The 19,224-nt window shown below is 39.0% G+C and overlaps 1 protein-coding gene across 2 annotated transcripts in view; it reads left to right on the top strand.

The window, feature by feature from the left end:
• LOC121971773 (dynamin-2A-like) overlaps positions 1 to 18,855 on the top strand; it is a 29,867-nt gene extending 11,012 nt beyond the window's left edge. The window contains exons 5-22 of one of the 2 annotated variants that reach the window (XM_042523206.1): positions 1,261 to 1,322; positions 1,400 to 1,517; positions 1,664 to 2,006; positions 3,005 to 3,152; positions 3,487 to 3,588; positions 3,679 to 3,798; positions 3,999 to 4,082; positions 4,205 to 4,332; positions 5,040 to 5,100; positions 5,267 to 5,405; positions 14,397 to 14,473; positions 14,576 to 14,632; positions 16,538 to 16,676; positions 16,766 to 16,929; positions 17,375 to 17,488; positions 17,563 to 17,630; positions 18,056 to 18,228; positions 18,392 to 18,855. In XM_042523206.1, coding sequence (XP_042379140.1) covers positions 1,261 to 1,322; positions 1,400 to 1,517; positions 1,664 to 2,006; positions 3,005 to 3,152; positions 3,487 to 3,588; positions 3,679 to 3,798; positions 3,999 to 4,082; positions 4,205 to 4,332; positions 5,040 to 5,100; positions 5,267 to 5,405; positions 14,397 to 14,473; positions 14,576 to 14,632; positions 16,538 to 16,676; positions 16,766 to 16,929; positions 17,375 to 17,488; positions 17,563 to 17,630; positions 18,056 to 18,228; positions 18,392 to 18,645 — 2,351 coding nt within the window. In that variant the 3' untranslated portion in view covers positions 18,646 to 18,855. Of the gene's footprint in view, positions 1 to 1,260; positions 1,323 to 1,399; positions 1,518 to 1,663; positions 2,007 to 3,004; positions 3,153 to 3,486; positions 3,589 to 3,678; positions 3,799 to 3,998; positions 4,083 to 4,204; positions 4,333 to 5,039; positions 5,101 to 5,266; positions 5,406 to 14,396; positions 14,474 to 14,575; positions 14,633 to 16,537; positions 16,677 to 16,765; positions 16,930 to 17,374; positions 17,489 to 17,562; positions 17,631 to 18,055; positions 18,229 to 18,391 lie in introns of those variants that run through there. The other variant, XM_042523207.1, reaches the window with a different exon arrangement.
• Positions 18,856 to 19,224: the final 369 nt, after the last annotated feature.

Raw genomic sequence — 19,224 nt, forward strand, 5'->3', positions numbered from 1 at the left:
GCATGGAGAGCGCCCTCCATAAGCAAGGGAGGCGCCCTCCATGGCTATGGAGGGCGCCCTCGACCTAGCCAAAGTAGTCGTTGGCAGCGGATAATAGTTTATCCGCTGCTGCCTTGCTGGAGGCACCCTCCATCGACCTTGAAGGCACCCTCAAACTACAGATAGGATTTCCAGGAGCTATAAAAAAGCCCCTGAGGTAGGAAATAGAACAAGAACTACTATAATCAATTTCCTAGTCTTTTCTGAGCTTTTCATAGATTGTAAGAGGCTTCTCTGCCTACACGAAGGAGAAATTTCTAGTGGAGCTTTGCAACCACCGTTGATTAACAACCACCTAGATTGTAACCAAGTTAAACCTGTTAGCCTCTTTTAATTGTATTAGTTGTTCATTTGAGTTTATAATTATTGTGATAGTGCTACTAATCTTAGTTGGAAAAACAGAGAAAGGTTTTGTATTTTTTAACAGACGCTGCGCCCTCTTACCGGCCCTGCTACGCCAATACCTTAACTTACCAACTTGCTGTTGACTTGCCTCTTGACCCACCAGGTCTTTATGCTAGTTGTCCGGTTCACAGACCCAACTAGACTTCTGCCGGTTGTCCTGTCCCACGGATCTAACCGGACTTTCTATCAGATATCCAGTCAGCCCGTTGACCTATCTAGACTTCGGACCAGCTATTCAGTCCCGCGGACCTAACTGGATTTTAACCTGGTGTCCGATCCTTCGGGCTTGTAAATTCCTGCACACTTGGTAACGCAATTAGATCACAAAACACCTAACTTAACTCACTTGTCATTCATCAAAACCTGATTTAGACCGTTAGTGTAAACTGTACCAACACTTATAACTCCTCTATAAGTTCTGCTGAGATGTAGTTTCACATGCAGAGGACTTTGCGTATTTGAACTAAATTTAAAGTAAATTGTTTTATTTTTTCTGACAATTTTGTTTCTATATTATGCTGTTGGTGACCTATTTTTCATTTGCGGACATGATGAGATGAATTTCCAATTGCATAAGATACTGCTCTTGCATTTTAGAAGTAAGTCTTTGTTATGCAATCAACCACTACAACAACAAGCCAGGTCTCCCCACCATTAAGAGTTGGCCACATAGATTTCTTATTTAATGCAATCACTCAAATATCAATTGTTTTCATGGGCATTTTTTTCTATGATTCTCCTCTGCAGCATATTTTGATGTGCCTTAGTGACTAGTTATTTTTTTACTTTATGAGTTAACATGTTTGATTTTACCAGCTCCTCCGTTGAAATTGATCGATCTGCCTGGATTAGATCAGCGGTCCATGGATGAGTCAGTAGTAAGTAGCAATTGTGGTTTTTGGCACGTAAACAAAATGGCAAAGATTATGCCTTGTTCAAATATATGCCCTTTTAGGTTGGTGATTATGCTGCACGAAATGACGCAATACTGATGGTTATTATAGCAGCTGCTCAGGCATCTGATGTTACTTCTTCAAGAGCTCTTAGGATGGCTAAAGAATTTGATGCAGAAGGTTCTTACAGGCAGCACACATAATTAGCATTGTTTTTGTAATTCTTATTGCATGTTTCAATTAGTTAATATATGCTTGAGTATTGTAATTTTAATATTTACTTCAATCTCCTTTTCCTTCTTGTGTACTAATGTTCATTTTTGTAGGAACTAGGACTGTCGGTATCATTAGCAAAATCGATCAAGCAGCTGGTGACCAGAAAAGTATTGCTGCTGTTCATGCTCTTTTGTTGAATCAGGGACCGAAGAGTGCTTCTGATATTCCATGGGTAGCTCTCATTGGGCAATCTGTGTCTATTGCTTCAGCACAAGCAGGAGCAGTTGGGTCTAATAATTCACTGGAAACTGCTTGGAATGCTGAGACTGAAAGTCTTAAAGCAATACTTACTGGAGCTCCACAAAGCAAGCTTGGTAGAGTTGCTTTGGTGGATACCCTTGCTAAACAGATACGTGAAAGGATGAAGATCAGGCTTCCAAACCTTCTCACTGGGTACTTTATGAAGCTATATTCTTGTATCGTGATTTACTTTTGTCTTGGTACTTTCAATTCCATGCTATTAACTTATTTGGATTATTGCAGTTAACTGTTTGCTATTTAGAACATAAAAATATTTTATGTATGAGAGTTTGCCTGACACATCATACATCTTTTGGTCTTATAGCGTTAACTCTATTTTGCAAATGTCAAGTGAATAATAACTTCAAGAATGATATTTCTGGACAGCCGCCCTAATATGAAATGGGATTATTTGTTAGTGTTTTGTAAATTGAGCTGGGCTAGTTAGTTCAACCACTTTTCTGGGACGTAGACCACAATTTGGTTGGGGTTAGACAAAAAATGAAAAAAAAAAAAAAAAAAACAAGAAACAGATAAAGCACCAAACCTAGTCAACCTGGGCCTGCTGATTTGATTTTCAATCATGTAATTTTGCATTTCTTTATCCTTCTATTTGATCTGATTGGACAAATTAAACCACAAAACAGGTGCCAAGTAGGTTCCATGACCGTGGTTAGTTCAAACCATTGTGTTGTTTTTTTATATCCTCTTATATCTCTCCATAAACTTCTGTTAGAAATTGTTCATGAAATTTTCATCTGACACCTGGTAGCTTCTGCAGGAGTTCCTATAAACAATTTCTAGTTTAACTTTAAATATGTATAGATGCACAAATGCAATTAACTGTGTTTTTCCTTCATCTAGTTGTATTATAACATTTGGATGTACTATTTTCTATCATGATGTCATTATCCTACTAGTATTCATCTTCAGTCTTTATCTTAGAATTCTAATGGCCCAATTTTCCACATTGATCTTTGTGCTATTATTACAATAGCTGTGTTAATTGTTTTGACTAGTTCACTTTGATACTATTTTTCTTGTACTGCACAATGGGATTGATTGCTCCTCACAACAAGCTCTTTTGCCAGATTTCATGATGCATTGTTTGTGTTTTACCTTGACGTGCATTTGTTTACTGATCTATGCAGATTACAGGGTAAGTCCCAGATTGTGCAGGATGAATTATTCAAGCTTGGTGAGCAAATGGCAAATACTGCTGAAGGTACAAGGGCTATTGCATTGCAGCTTTGCCGAGAATTTGAAGATACATTTCTGCAGCATATTTCTTCTGGTGAGGTCAGTTTTATGTTTGTGATGCTTTTTGTTTTTATTTAACAAACTATAAACAGCACAATATAAAGACAAACAATCCTGCCATGTCCACCGGAATTATATATTTTATGTATGAGCTACAAACAAACAATTCCATGATCTGAATACGTGGACATATAAATTAATCAACTTGAGTTATTTTTATGTTTGCTTACCTGCAGGAAGTTGCCTAAAGTGCCTAGCAGCAACTTCTAATGTTGTTTAAAATGGTTATACTTATATAATATTGCATCTATCGCACATAAGTCAGTGATATGATGCTCTAATATGATATCTTTGTTGTGCATAATTTTTGTAGGGTGCAGGTTGGAAAGTAGTTGCAACCTTCGAAGGAAACTTCCCTAACAAAATTAAGCAGCTTCCGTTGGACAAGCATTTTGATATAAACAACGTCAAACGTGTATATTTCTATCCCTATGTTCTTTTATTAGCTTATATTTATTCTGTTTTTTCTTCTGCTTACTTTCTGTTCTTGTTATCTTGCCCCTAGATTGTGCTTGAAGCTGATGGCTATCAGCCATATTTAATATCTCCTGAGAAAGGTCTGAGGTCTTTAATAAAGTGTGTTCTTGAACTTGCTAAAGAACCATCAAAGCTTTGCGTAGATGAGGTGAATTTTCTTTTATGGTATATATTGCTTTTGCACCTAAATTATGTGGCAAATCTCCTCTTTTACATAACCTCCACTTTTCTTTGTTGTTAATTATTTAGCATATATTAGTGCTCTACTTTGCTTCATTGCTAATTATTTAGCACATATTAGTAAATTTTATGTCTTATGTGAATGTTTTCTTGTTGCAATTTAAACAGGTCCACCGGGTTCTGCTGGATATAGTTTCTGCCTCAGCAAATGGTACCCCAGGACTAGGCAGATACCCACCATTTAAAAAAGAGGTAGTGTTACAATCTAATGTTTCCATCTCGAGCAACATGTTTACTTTCTTGCCACAGGCAGCTTTTTTTATATTTCTGATGTGCGAACACTTTGAAATTTCTTTGTTATCTTCAAAAAAAAGGTGCTTGCAATTGCATCTGCTGCCTTGGAAAATTTCAGGAATGAGGCAAAGAAGATGGTTGTTGCACTTGTTGACATGGAACGATCTTTTGTTCCTCCTCAACACTTTATTCGACTTGTGCAACGCAGGTTTGTTGCTATTCCTGACAGAATCATTCAAAAACAGATTTTTGATGTCTTCTTTGTTGCTTCAATTATAGTTATAGTTGGCCAATTTATATTTTTGGATGGAGGACCATTTACAATGACAAAGGGCAAAAATGGTTCTACCACCCGAGTACCAACTCGGCTATGCCCATGGGGGCATAAACACCTCATCATGCTTATAGGATTAGGTGTGTCTAATATCAATCTAATGAGCAACCCAAATTAAAGAACAAACCATTAACTTAAGCTCAACAAATGACTTGGAACACTTTAACCCCAAGCTAACATAGTTCGTCCTTCTAAACTTACAAACCTTCTTTGACATTAAAAAGTTCAATAAGCATTGATGAATTTCCCCTACTCTCTATGTGCTTGTTTGTTAGATATTTGGTCTTCTGTTTTTATATGCCAAACACTTGTTTTTTCTTTTCCTAAATTTCTTTCTAAACTGAAATCCTATCACAATCTTACTGGCAGAACTCTGATCTGACATGATTGAAAAGGTTTGCTGAAGCTTTGATTTTTTTTATCCTGATTGTACTGCAAAAAGGTTTTCTTTTCAAAAATATTTTTTCTTTTCTTTAGTAGAAGATATTATTGTTTTAAGAAATGTTTCACTAGTTCAGCTAGGCTTAAATTTATTAAAAACTTCAAATTGTTAAGCTTCTAATACAATAATGTACTGGCAGAATGGAGAGGCAACGACGCGAAGATGAGCTGAAGCACCAGTTGTCAACGAAGGCAAATGAGGTAGAGCAAGCAATTCTAAACCGAGTTAATCTACAATGCCTTCTTCCCTCCACTTTTCTACAGTATAAAATATGAAGCAAAGATTTTAGATTTACTATAGATCTGGCATGAAATTTTGTATTAGTAGTTTAACACATTTTGAATATTTTTATAATGATTTAACTAGGAATCAAGCTCTCGGCCTGGGATTCAGCAGACAGGTGGTAGCTTGAAATCGATGAAAGATAAAACAAATCAATCCGACAAAGATGCAAAAGAGGGCTCATCCTTGCAGATTGCTGGACCATCTGGAGAAATAACAGCAGGTTGTCCACCATCTTTAAAGTAACATGTATAATCTTATTCCACATGTTAATGATACCAGTAATGTTAAGTACACCATGGTTTTATGTAAAGAACCTTAAATCATTCAGTTTTTTGTTCTTCACTAAGCTCTGGCAAACAAATTCCATGCCAATAACATATAATAAAGTTGCTTAGCAAAGCACTAATTTGAATATTGCAAATTATCTCTTTGATACTATGCAATTAAAACTGTAAATTGTCTTTTGAGTGTGTTATTATGGAATTGATAATGGAACCACAAAAACTATGAACGGAAGACCATAATTGGTGGATAATCCCTTTGGATATGTCAATACCCATAGTTAATTGCATTATGGAATTTGGAAATAGGAAAGTAGTATCTTGCAATATATTTTAAAAGGATAATTACATGTATATATTAGACTCACTGTGGAAACTCTAGACCTAAAATACCATGAGTGACCAAATCCTTTACACCAAAATTCTATTGGTATAGCTGGAGCATATATAGCATCTATGTCTGGTGATCTTGTCTGAAAACTGGAGAGATGGTGTACTGGGAATGGTGGCTTGGTTGTTGATTGAGAGAAGACCTTTTACTCCGTAGAAAAGCTTTCTTTCGATCCTGCGCACACTCAGACAAGCCAACAAAGTGTCAACGCCCAAAAACCAAGGGGGAGTCTCTGGCAAAGGCCCTCCGACGCTCAAGTCAATACAATTCCGTCCGGGTGAGTGGAGAACACTAAAGAGCGTGCGCGCGAGAGTAAGCTTCAGATGTTCTATCTCCAACTTGTTAGATTTTCCTATTCAGGTCTTCACTGAATGGATTGCACAGCTAATTCTTTTGCTGAATGCAGCAGAATGAGTGGCCATTTTCTTGGCTCAGGTCTTATTGGAGAGGAAAGCTTATCTCGACCCTTTGCTGGACATAAAAAATTGAAAATGTTGGAACCGGTAAATTCCGGAGTATGCAAACTGATCGTCGAGGCTAGTGTTCGACACTATCTCCGTAAACGATATTGCTCCGCTACGGTGCTTAACGGATTGTTGCAATTCGTTCCCAAGATACAACGACGACAATCGTCTCGGAATCGTAGCACTCCGACTTCCGAGACCAGCGAACCTTCTCGTAGGCTTCTTGGACTCTTGAATGCACAAGATGAGTGAGTGAATACTTGAGGAAGAGAAGATTAAGTTGAGTGATTTGATTCCAATCTGGAGGGTTCTATTTATACAGAAGGAAGAGGCTTTAGGGAGGGGTGTGACCTTTGGGTGGATTAATCTTGGCCGTCCGGACTGAAGAGTTATAACCCTTCACATAGCCCCTTTAATCTCATCCATCAGATCTAAGAGTTGTGACCCTCGGATCTATCAGCCATCGGATCTGGATCCATTGATCCGATGCTTGGGATCATGTCTCATCCAAGCCGTCGGATCGTGACTCATTGTGATCCAACGCTCCAGATCGCATCACAAGCGATCCACCATACTTCGATCAACGTTGATCAACGGCCGCCATCCGCTCGCCAACCAACTGTCCATCATCTCCTTTGCCCACGAGGATGCCACATAACCGCCGTGTCGTACTAGCCTCGACACGTCACCCGAGTGCCATGTAGCACCGTGAATGTCACCGGAGCATAAATTTAAGCCTCAATGCTCCTCGCGACGACGCGGCGCAAGCGCGCCAAAGCGCCCAGCCCTAGCGCAAGACGCGCGCAGCCGCGTAAGACGCCGACGCTGGCGGCGGGCGGCTCACAGTGTAGCACCGCCGCCTCGAGCAGAGTACCGGTACTTTTCCGAGTTAACCCGATAACTCAACATCATTAATAAGTAAGGAATGCACATCGGAAATTTGGGACTATTCTCCCTTGCATTTCCTTAATGAATAACCAACGTTATTTGGGCCTTTGAACATTAATTTCTCATTCACCCTTAATCGGTTTTGAGCAAATTAATAGTCTAAATCTATCTACGCTAAACGTAGATTTCAATTTCAAGTCAATTACGACTTTCAACAATTGATGGCTTCCGATTTTTCCTCCTCAAAATCGTATTGGTCCATTTAGCCCCAATATCCAACAATCCCCCACGAATGAAATTAATGTAATGCGTGTATGCTGACACTTTACAAGAGTCCAATCGATAAGTCATTGTATCGGGAGAGGTTGTGGCTTGAACCTTCCGTAGTGGAATGCTATCGAGTATACTAGGCTGTGAACGTGATGTCTTGAACTGCTCACTGTTTGTGTATACTAAGACAATAACACCCACACAGAGACCTATCTCACCTACTTTAGGTTCTCGTGGTTGGTTCCGTTGGCCATGGACACCGTCTTGGATTCATGAGTGTTTCATTGAAGCTGTCACACTCACATAGGTGACACTTATCAAGAGTATCCTACCATACTCCACCTTATAAGGTATAAGTCACTAAAAGCATAAGCTTAACCTCACTACATAAGGTAGACAAGACAAATTCATCCTAGATCGATGAGATAAACTATCTCCGCTTTGAACCACAACTTCAAACTTTGTTGTCCCATCAACCAAGATCTTGGGATCTCCAACAAGGTGGGTTTTCCACTTAGTTTTCGGTTGTAGATTTTTAATCCCATTCCTCTTGATGAAATATACTTGATCTCGACTCAACCCTTCGTTAGAGGATCTGCCAAATTATCTTTGGACTTAACATAGTCGATTGCAATCACTCCATTCGAGATCAACTGCTTAATGGTATTATGTCTACGACGTATATGTCTTGACTTCCCATTATACATACTACTGCGCCTTCCAATCGCCGATTGACTATCACGATGGATCAGAGGCAGTGTGTTTTTCCCACTTGAATATCTTCCAAGAAGTTCCGACCATTCACTTCCTCACCGCTTGGTTTAGTGCTATAAACTCGGATTCCATAGTTGACCGAGCAATGCACGTCTGCTTAGTGGATTTCCAAGATACTGCTCCCCCACCGATCGTGAATACATATCCACTAGTGGATTTGGAGTATTTTGTATCTGATATCCACTTAGCATCACAATATCCCTCCAACACAGCGGGATATTTTCCATAATGTAATCCATAGTTCATAGTATATTTCAAATATCTAAGAACTCGATCAATGCCTTCCAAGGCGCCGTGGATTATGGTGAAACGACTCCATTGACCGACAGCAATATCCGGACGATGTGCAGTTTAGAAGATACATCAAACCGCCTATTATCCGAGAGTATTCCAACTGCGATATGGTCTCACCATGATTTTCGCTAAGTGTTGACTTAGATCCATAGGTGTTTTTACAAAGAAGATCGACGATGAATCTTTTCATCGATTCTACATAATGGGATTGTGTTAACTATCCTCCGATGTCCCGAGAATTTTAATTCCCAATATAACATCCGCTTGACCCATATCTTTCATATCGAAATTTTGGTCAACATTTTCTGTAGTCATGATTACATCATGACACGCCCATTATTAGCATGTCGCTCACGTATGCATGCACGATTATATAGCCTTTGTGTGTTTGACATAAATGCATTTGTCACATTCATTTATTCTGAATTCGTTTGACAGCATTACCAAATTTTTCGTGCCGTTTAGCGCGCTTAAGTCCGTATAACGACTTAACAAGTCGACACATTTTTCCTCTAGCCATGAACCCTTCGGGTTGCTCTATATAAATTTCTTCTTCCAACTCACCATTTAAAACGCAGTCTTAACATCCATTTGATGTATTTCAGGTCATACAAGGTCGAACGCTACATAAGACTGATGGACGTAATCCTCACACCGGTGAGTAGTGTCAAGTAATTAAGGTCTTCCTCGCACTTTCGCTACAAGTCCGCCTTATACTTGTCAATTGATCCATCAGCTTTATACTTGCGTTTTATTATCCACTTACAACCTAATGGTTTATTACCGGAAGGAAGGTCTACTAATTCCCAAGTATGATTATTCATGATAGACTCAATCTCACTATTGACGACTTCTTTCCACATTGGAGCATCGGGACTAGAGAGAGCCTCACTTAATGTTCTTGGTTCCATTTCTGGCATAAAAGTCATAAAGTCTAGCCCGAACGATTTCTCAACTCTAGCCCGTTTGCTCCGACGTGGCTCTTTGTTTTGATCGTCAATAGTTCTTTTACGACAACTAAGTTGAACTTCCGTTGTTATCATTTTCAACATTTCCTTTCTTATTTGGGAAACGTTTTCAAAGAATATTGCATTCCGAGATTCTATGGTTGTTCCCACGTGAATATCGGGAATGTCTGATTTGTGAACTAGGAAACGATATGCACTACTATTATGGGCATATCCGACAAATACCGCACCGAACGTTTTAGGTCCGATCTTTACTTGCTTTGGTTTAGGTACTTCAACCTTTGCCAAGCACCCCACACTTTCAGGTATTTGTATGATGGCTCGCGGCCTTTCCATAGTTCGTATAGAGTTTTATCACTTTTCTTATGAGGGATTTTGTTGAGAATGTGATTTGCCGATAATATTGTTTCCCCCCACAAATTTTGAGGTAAGCCTGAATTTATCAACAAGGCATTCATCATCTCTTTTAGTGTCCGATTTTTACGTTCGGCAACACCGTTCGATTGAGGTGAGTAAGGTGCCGTTGTTTGTTGAATAATCCCGGATTCTGAACAAAATTCATTAAACGGTGCACCATATTCTCCACCTCTATCCCTACGAATTATTTTAATTCGTCTGTCAAGTTGATTTTCAACTTCTGTTTTATAAGTTCTAAATGCCTCTAGGGCTTCGTCTTTACTTCTTAAAGACATAGACTTTGTGTAATTGATCAAATAAAATAAAATACTTTTACCTCTAGTTCTCAGTTTCAAGTCGTGCAAGTACAGTATTTGCTAACGTAAAGTAATTCTGAAAGGTAAATTAAGTTTCTTTTTGCTCACTTGACTAATTTTAGTTTTACAACATTGACGTTTGGTAATAAATTTAATTTGACGAGACGTTTAAGAGTATTATTATGCACATGTCCGAGTCGATCATGCCACAAATTAAAACACTCAACAACATAGCTGGAAGCATTTATTTTATTACCATCAATATTTCGGAGTACAGGCATTACAACCATTTTGAATAGACCCTTTTCTAGGTACCCCTTTCCTACGAAGATATTATTCTTCGTAAGTACAAAGTTGTCTGACTGGAACACTAGCCTAAATCCGGCCTTAACTAGTGCCGCTCCAGAAACTAGGTTCTTACTTATGTCGGGAACATGGAGTACATCAATGAGTGTTAGCTCCTTTCCGGACGTCATCTTCAGAACAACTTTTCCGAGTTCGACAATTGGCGACGTCGTGGAATTACCCATATAGAGCTTCCTGCCATTTATCGGAGTATACTTAGAGAACATCGCCTTATCGGAACAGATATGACGAGTTGGATATCGATGAACCACTGCTCGGGTTGGTATCCACCAAGTTGGCTTCAAATACAACCGCAGTGAGATCCAAGTCCTCAAGAGAGGTTGCGGCGTGGTTCGCAGATCCTTCGCCCTCGTGGCTTCTTCTGCCTCAGCCTCGACAGTGTCCCGCCCACAACAGAGGGGATCCTCGAACTTCTTCGCCAGGCCTTCTTCTTGAACTGCTTCGGCTTTTTAGCGTTCGGCTCGACCAGGTTGGACATATCGCCTATAGTCCGCTTGGTTCCTCTGCATCGGATAACTTTCGATTATCCTCCTCTATTCGTAGCCTCGGGATCAGGTCTTGCAGCCCTATCTCTTTTTGCTTTAGGTAATTCTTGAAATCCTTCCACGACGGAGGGAGCTTCTCAATTACCGCAAGAATCGCGAACGACTCGTTCAACCATTCTTCTGGCCCGGATCGCAAGATTAATCGATATCTTGGACTTGAGATGAGACGCTTTTGAGTCCACCATCTTGAAATCCGAAACCGCCGACGATGAATTTCTTGATCCGGCATTTTCGGTCTTGTATTTCTTCTCAGCGATTCCCACAAAGATTCATTTCCATGAACAATACACGTTATACAACGTGTTGTCCAGCGTTGAGAATGTAGTCATGACACGAAAAATCTCCGCGGCCCATCGATCGCAAGCGCTACCGTCCAGCGATTGGCGGGTCTTCACGCAAAACCGCATAAGGTTTAGCGTTGTTATAGAACAAAGATCTTCACGCCATCTTCAAGTCGGCGGTGAATTTCTCCGCTTTTCTCCGCGGAATGGATGTCGAACGGCGGTCGGAACGCCAACAACGGAATGGCGGTTGAACGTCGTTGGTAGCCATATCAGACGGAATATCGTTTACGATCGTTGGAACCGTAAATTGAGTACGCAACCGATCGTCGAGGCTAGTGTTCGACACTATCTCCATAAACGATATTGCTCCGCTACGGAGCTTAACGGTGTATTTCGTTCCCAAGATACAACGACGACAATCGCCCTAATCGAAAGACTCGACTTCGAGACCAGAACCTTCTCGTAGGCTTTGGACTCTTGAACGACAAGATGAGTGAGTGAATACTGAGGAAGAGAAGATTAAGTTGAGTGATTTGATTCCAACTGGAGGGTTCTATTTATAAGGAAGAGCTTTGTGGAAGGTGTGACCTTTAACGATTAACGGCCGTCCGGATGAAGAGTTATAACTCTTCACATAGCCCCTTTAATCTCATCCATCGATCTAAAGTTGTGACCATCTCAACGGATAGTCGATGGTCCGATCGATTGGTGTATCTCACGTCAGATCGTGACTCATTGTGATCCAACGCTCTAGATCGCATCACAAGCGATCCACCATACTTCTTTGATCAACGTTGATCAACGGCTGCCATCCGTTCGCCCAACCAACTGTCCAGTCATCTCCCTTTGCCCACGAGGATGCCACATAGGCACTGCCATGTCAGGTACTAGCCTGACACGTCACCCGAGTGCCATGTAGGCACTGCAATGTCACCTGGAGCATAAATTTAAGCTCCTCAATGCTCCTCGCGACGATGCGAAGTGCGCCTACAAAGCGCCCATTGCGCACGTGGCGGGTGGCGGGCTCACAGGTGCGAGCACCTGCTCGCCCCTGAGCAGAGAGTACCTGGTACTTTTCTGAGTTAACTCCAATAACTCAACATCATTAATAAGTAAGGAATGCACATCGGAAATTTCCGATGTGGGACTATTCTCCCTTGCATTTCCTTAATGAATAACCAACGTTATTTTGGGCCGACTTTGAACATTAATTTCTCATTCACCCTTAATCGGTTTTGAGCAAATTAATAGTTTAAATCTATCTACGCGAAACGTAGATTTCAATTTTGAAGTCAATTACGACTTTCAACAATTGATGGCTTCCGATTTTTCCTCCTCAAAATCGTATTGGTCCATTTAGGCCCCAATATCCAACAGAAAACATGATGTTTTTTCTTTTTTATGTCTTCTTTGACTTGAGCAAAGCAAATGCAACATGCAAACAATTTAATTTTTGAGAAGAATAATTAGAGAAGAGGAGTGGAAGAAGTAGGAAAAAAAATCTATCAGTACTAAACGATGGTAGATGATTGTTTCATATATGATAGAAGGTGAAGACTCTTCTTATGATGGAGCTTGGTCCAGCAAATGCAATCAATCTCGCAGACCCTCATGCCAAAATGGAGTTATGGCTTTGCTGAGATTGAGGACATCAAAAGACTAGAGGACTAGAGAGTAGGTACAAGACTGTACGGCAAAAGGCGGAGATGATTTAAACTCCAACGTGGAAGATAGAGGTTGTAGATCTAGAAGTGGATTGGGATGTGGATCGTTGGTTGGAGTTGGCATCATCGACTCGGTTTCAGAATTGGAGGAAAGATGAGAGTTTCTCCTCTTGCACTACTTGTGGCTCGTCCCCTTCAAAAAGTGGTGATAATTTTGTTAGATTTGGCAAAGTGAGTCACTCACAATAAAGGAGTTAGCAGGTGAGCTTATGGTTGGACTCAAGACTCAAGTGATGTAACAGTTGGACTGTGGAGCTATTTGGAAGGGAGGTGTCTTGCAGTGATGGATCTTCTGTGATGGATGCTAGCCATAGAAGGCTTTTGTGGATAGGTATCATGTGGTTCCTTCACTCTAGCTGCCTCGCGATGTCAGGTGGCGACTTTACCTGGGGAAGAATGCATGAAGCTCAAAGGAGGGTCCGTGCAAGATGGTGTCTAGTACATGCTAGCAGTTGTCACGCAATGGAGACAATGGCTTCGCGTGGATGAGAGAGATGGGAGGAGAGAAGTTTGAAGGATCAGAAGTTGGCAGTCTACTCCTCATTCAATACCTCTTTGAGAAATTGTAAGGGGCTTTAATACCATATAGAATTGGGGGATAGGGAAATATTGCATTGCAATATATTGTAAAGGAATAATTACATGTGTATATATATATACCCAATGTAGAAATCCTAGATCTAGAATATCGGGACTAAATCCACTATGCACATAACCCTATTGTCCTAATACCTCTATCATGCACATGCACGCTCTTTCAAAATAACAAATGGTTTCAACAGACAAGGCCCTTGCAATGCCAAGTCTGGAGAAGATCTTGGCATAGTCCTACCATTTCAAGATTCTTTCCCCTTGACTGCAACCCTGGTGACTCATCACCAATTTACCTAAGTTGCAATGGAGCAAATTTTCAAATTGCAAGGCATGTCTTGACTCTTGAATATGCCAATTAACTTCTGCTATTTGATTTTGATTCCTTTTCTTTGTTTTGCCTAAAGTTTCTACTTATACCATCAATATGCCAATGATTTAGCTAATACATTCATGTCAACATTATATGTATGAGCTAGTCATTTGGTTCACAGTTTAAGCCCTGCTTTCCAGCCTTGTCATAATTTCAACTGACTAATTAATTATGTTATGTTAACTTAGTCACCCATAGACTGTTTATTAATACTGCCTTAACTAGGGTATTTATGTTTGCATAACGTATCTACATATTTTAAACTCAGATTCCTTTCATATGTAGGGTGGTTGCTAAAAAAAAGTGGAAAAGCAAGTGGCTGGAGCAAGCGATGGTTTGTCCTCAATGAGAAAAGTGGAAAAGTTAGTTACTTGGGAATATACCGTTGAACTCCATGTTGCATTTTGTTAAATTTTTTATTTTCTAGATAATGGTCAAACATTGATTATGAGTTGCTCTTACAGCTTGGATACACTAAAAGGCAAGAAGAAAAACATTTTCGAGGCGTTATCACTTTAGAGGTAATTGCTCCTTCCATATGATCTTGTTATAGTTCATTTGCAAGTACAATGATTTAAATTCTTTTTCCCATTGAATTTGTTTCTCAACCTCAAGTAAAGGATGTGTTAGCAACAACTGAGTGCTATCACAATAAGCAAAACAGTTGCAAACATGGATGTGAACACTCATTGATAAAAGACCTGCATATTAACCTACCCCTGCAATAAGCAACTTTCTGTCTTCTATGTTTCAACTTAGAAATATTCACATCAGAAGGTCATAATGCCTCCTGAAGGTCATACAAGGGTGATCAAGGACTGAATACCTTTCTGTCCTCAGGAGACTCTTAATTGCTATCTGTCTATCCAAGTGGGTCTTTCCTTTACCAAAAGCACCTCCATTTCTGGTTGGTGACATATTTGATGCTTTTCAGAATTAAAAAACATATATGCATGCTAACTGGTTGTGAAACATTATAAAATAAGGAAAATTAAGTAATGACGAGAAATAGCTCCTTTTGGTTGTCTAAGACGCAAAACACAGTAAGTGTAGTTAAGGATCTTTTATGTTTCACACTTTGGATATTTTTACTAATGAATTTGCAAAATGTTAATAGAGATAGGATCCTAACATTTTGAAAGGATAAATTCAGAATTTCCCAACATTTAGCATGATAGATATGTATTTAACATAAATAAAAAAATAAATGAAATGCAACACAAAAAATCATAACCCCACATTTTTTTGGGTCAGGTGATAATGTTCTTTCCCATGGATTGAAATCTCCAGCCGTTACTCGATACAGCTGAAACATCTTGTTCTGCTTGCGGACTGACATCGATACAAGCACGCCTTCGATGCCAATGCGCCGTGACACATCCATACGCATCGTGCAGGCCCGAGCGACGCGTCCGAGCCAATAGCCGGGCTCGTGCGATGCATGCCGGCCCACATAATGCATTTGGACTCGTCGCGTGGGCCAGAATAGTGGTAAGAGGGCATTTTAAACTTAGGGTTTAGATCAACTTTAGGTTAATAATTTTAATCAACTCCCTGCTATAATTGGAATAATTTTATATATATATATATATAATACTGAACTATATCGGCATGACACTATATGGTACCGAAACACGACTCAAAATTTTAAACCATGGTCTTTTCTGCCATCGTCTACTTGTTCTTCTATGTTCCAAGTCCAATCTTACAACTGGACTACATTGTTGTTAACTTCTAATTAAAAGATTTGAGTCTAATAACCATATCTGGACATGTTAACTGTTAATGCTAGAGTTTTCATTGTATAAAAAAATTGAGAAACATGGAAACTTTTTTCATGCCTAAATGGTGTTTTAGTAATGATGTTTTTAATAAAATGAAAATTTTAGAAATAAAACTTAACATTTGAAAGAAATTCCAGACATTGGAATATAATTGTGTGCTAAATGTAATTGCGGGGTGATCTTACTTTGAGTTTCATTGTACACGTCTGACTCATTAGGAAAGCAATTGTAGATTTTATTGCCCTCATAAGCATATGCTTGATGACTTGATCTGGGAGGAGTTTTATGAGAATTTCCATCTTTGTCCCATCCTCTTCTCGCTCATCTATTTCGTTGGCGCACAAAGATATATATTTATTTTTGAGATCTTCGAATTTCCTGAAAAAAGGGAATCAACCTCTCAAGTAGAATGCCAATAATTATGTAAACGTTTTAACATCTTCTAGATTAGAAAGTTTGGGTTCCTGTTAAGTCCTAGCTATGATTGATGGTTGCATGTTGTCTAGTGATTCTTGGTAATATCTCAAAGGATTCAGGCTCTATTAACTTTATATTCATCATTATATATGAGAATTAAATCTGTAGCTCGTGTAGATGTTCATTTATGGATTTTCTTCCATGACTAAGACATTAAACCCACAGGAATGCAACATTGAAGAAGCTTCAGAAGAGGAATCTCTTAAGGGTTCCAAAGAATCAAAAAAAGCAAATGGATCAGATAAACTTTCAAGTTTAGATTTTAAGATAACCAGCAAAGTTGCTTACAAGACGGTGCTTAAAGGTAACCTGAGAATGCATATCTGATTTTTGATACGTTTGCCTCATGTAACACATGTTTCTTATGCAATTATTATGGGCTGGAGCTTGCAGCGGAAAGTGCATTAATTTTCAGGGCTGAGAGCATGGCGGACAAAGTTGAATGGGTGAATAAGATAATGAATATTTGCAAATCTTCCAAGGAAATTCCTTCTAAAGGCTCATCTGGTCTTGAAGCTAGTACTTCGATTAGACAAAGTCATTCAGATGGTTCACTTGTAAGTCTTGGCTGGTCTATTTCCATATTCAGGAGAGTGTTAGTACTGAAATTAATTGATTTTTCATGAAAATATCAGGATATATCTAAACCTATTTGATCTCATGTGTTCTTTTGATAAGATTCCCATAAAATAGTTTTACAAGCCTGGAAAACCACTTTCAGGGACAGAAGAGTCTGTTTTACCCCAATGCTATTATAACCACTTCTCAACCTGTCTTTTCCATTTAGTTGCCTTTACGCACATGCTTTCATGTATGCATGGATGTGGTTGCTTGAAGCTGCTAGACAATTTTGATTTGCCCATGTTTGTGGATAACCACTCGATGTTGTTGCTGATCATAGACCCATAAATATTTACAAACCAAAAAATGCCACTTATATGATGCTTTTTAGTTTGATCTTTGGTGCCATTGTAATTTTCTTAGGATTATTTGGATATGTAGGACACTATGGCTAGAAAACCAGCTGATCCAGAAGAAGAACTTAGATGGATGTCACAAGAAGTCCGTGGTTATGTCGAGGCTGTTTTGAATAGTCTTGCTGCCAACGTTCCAAAGGCAGGGATTTTTTGTTAGGAGTTAGATTGAATATTAACAAATCCTTTTAACATGCCTCTCATTTTGCTAAGCAGGCAGTTGTGCTTTGCCAAGTGGAGAAAACTAAGGAAGACATGCTCAACCAGCTATATAGCTCCATAAGGTTGGCTAGATGCTTTCTTTTTACATGTAGAAATTTGCACAGATTAGGAAACAAAATAATTTCCTTTTTACTAAGCACAATGCACACTTCGGGTCCACGATTGTTAATAGTTAATACATTTTCAAAATCCACTGTTTTGTTGATTCTACATTAGAATTAACAACTATCACACTAGCTTCCAGTTATTGATCTGATTGCTTGGAATTGTCTAGTCGTCAGGGGATTCCGCTTATCAGTACTTAAGAATTAGCAACTATCACCAGCCTTTTATTGCTTGGGATGCAATATAATAAGTAATTGATAATTCATTTTCAAGATTTTTTTCTGTTTAAAAATTTCAACTTGCAGAAAAGCATATATTTGTTCAGCTCATCAATGTGCAAGTTCAACATTTAGTATCATTTTTTTCTGCCTATTCCTTATAGTGCTCAAAGCATAGCAAGGATTGAAGAACTACTACTAGAGGACCAAAACGTTAAGCACCGAAGAGAGAAATTCCAAAAGCAGCAGTCTCTGCTTTCAAAGATTACACGCCAGCTTAGCGTTCATGATAACCGAGCATCGGCAGCTAACTGGTCTAATGGTGACACTGAAATAGGTATTCTTTTTCGTCAGCAATCCTACTCTGAGTTATGGTCTTTCGATGTGTAAAATTTTGCTCACAGTTCTGGCCTTACCTTAAAGAATGGCTTTGTAAATTCTCTTTTTAAGTGACATAGACTTGCAATTCTTGTTAACTTGTGAAGATCATTCATGTGCAGAAAGGAGCCCGAGGAGAAATGCTGCTTCAGGTGATGACTGGAGGTCGGCATTTGATGCCGGTTCCAAAGGGCCAGTCCGTGACTCGTTCAGGGGGTCACCCAGATCAAAAAGTGCCGATAGCCGTGGTAGTTTCCGGTCCAGCGACTCACCACAGAATGGTGGCTCAGGTCTGAATTCCGGTGACCGGCGAATGCCAAACAGGCTACCTCCAGCGCCGCCTCAGGGCAGCTCTTCAGCCAACAGATTCCTCTAGGCCACAACTTCATCATCATGGAGTCAGCTGAGCCAGCACATATCCAATTAGTCGGTAAATCTATTCTTTTTTAGTAATCTTCCATCGAAAGTCGGGTGTATTTTATTGACAGAGTACAAAGTATCTGATCATCATGCATTCTTTTACATGTGGATGTGGATGTGGATGTGGAATGATGAGTCCAGCTCAATCAAGTTTTATATTACTCAAGTTAGTTTATTTGACAAGTAATCGAGCTGAGTATAAAATAAATTAAATAATTGAAATGACTATTTAGATTTGATTTAGTGTTTATATGTCTGATCGTTTAAAATATTTATATAATTAAGTTTTTTAATTAGTTAATGAACTTGATTTTAAGAGTTTATTTATTTAAGAATTTTATTAATAAATATAATATATAAAAATTTATTCATCTATATTAATAATTAGTTTTTCAAATTTATTATTTAATTAATTATATATAATTATATATATTGAATAGGTTACATTTTTTTACGAACCATTTGATTATAGGGTAATTTCTTTCGAATTTGATGAAGTTGATATCCGATCCGGATAAAGAAGTTGATATCTGAC

The sequence above is a fragment of the Zingiber officinale genome, chromosome 4A (assembly GCF_018446385.1).
Source record: "Zingiber officinale cultivar Zhangliang chromosome 4A, Zo_v1.1, whole genome shotgun sequence".
NCBI lineage: Eukaryota > Viridiplantae > Streptophyta > Magnoliopsida > Zingiberales > Zingiberaceae > Zingiber > Zingiber officinale.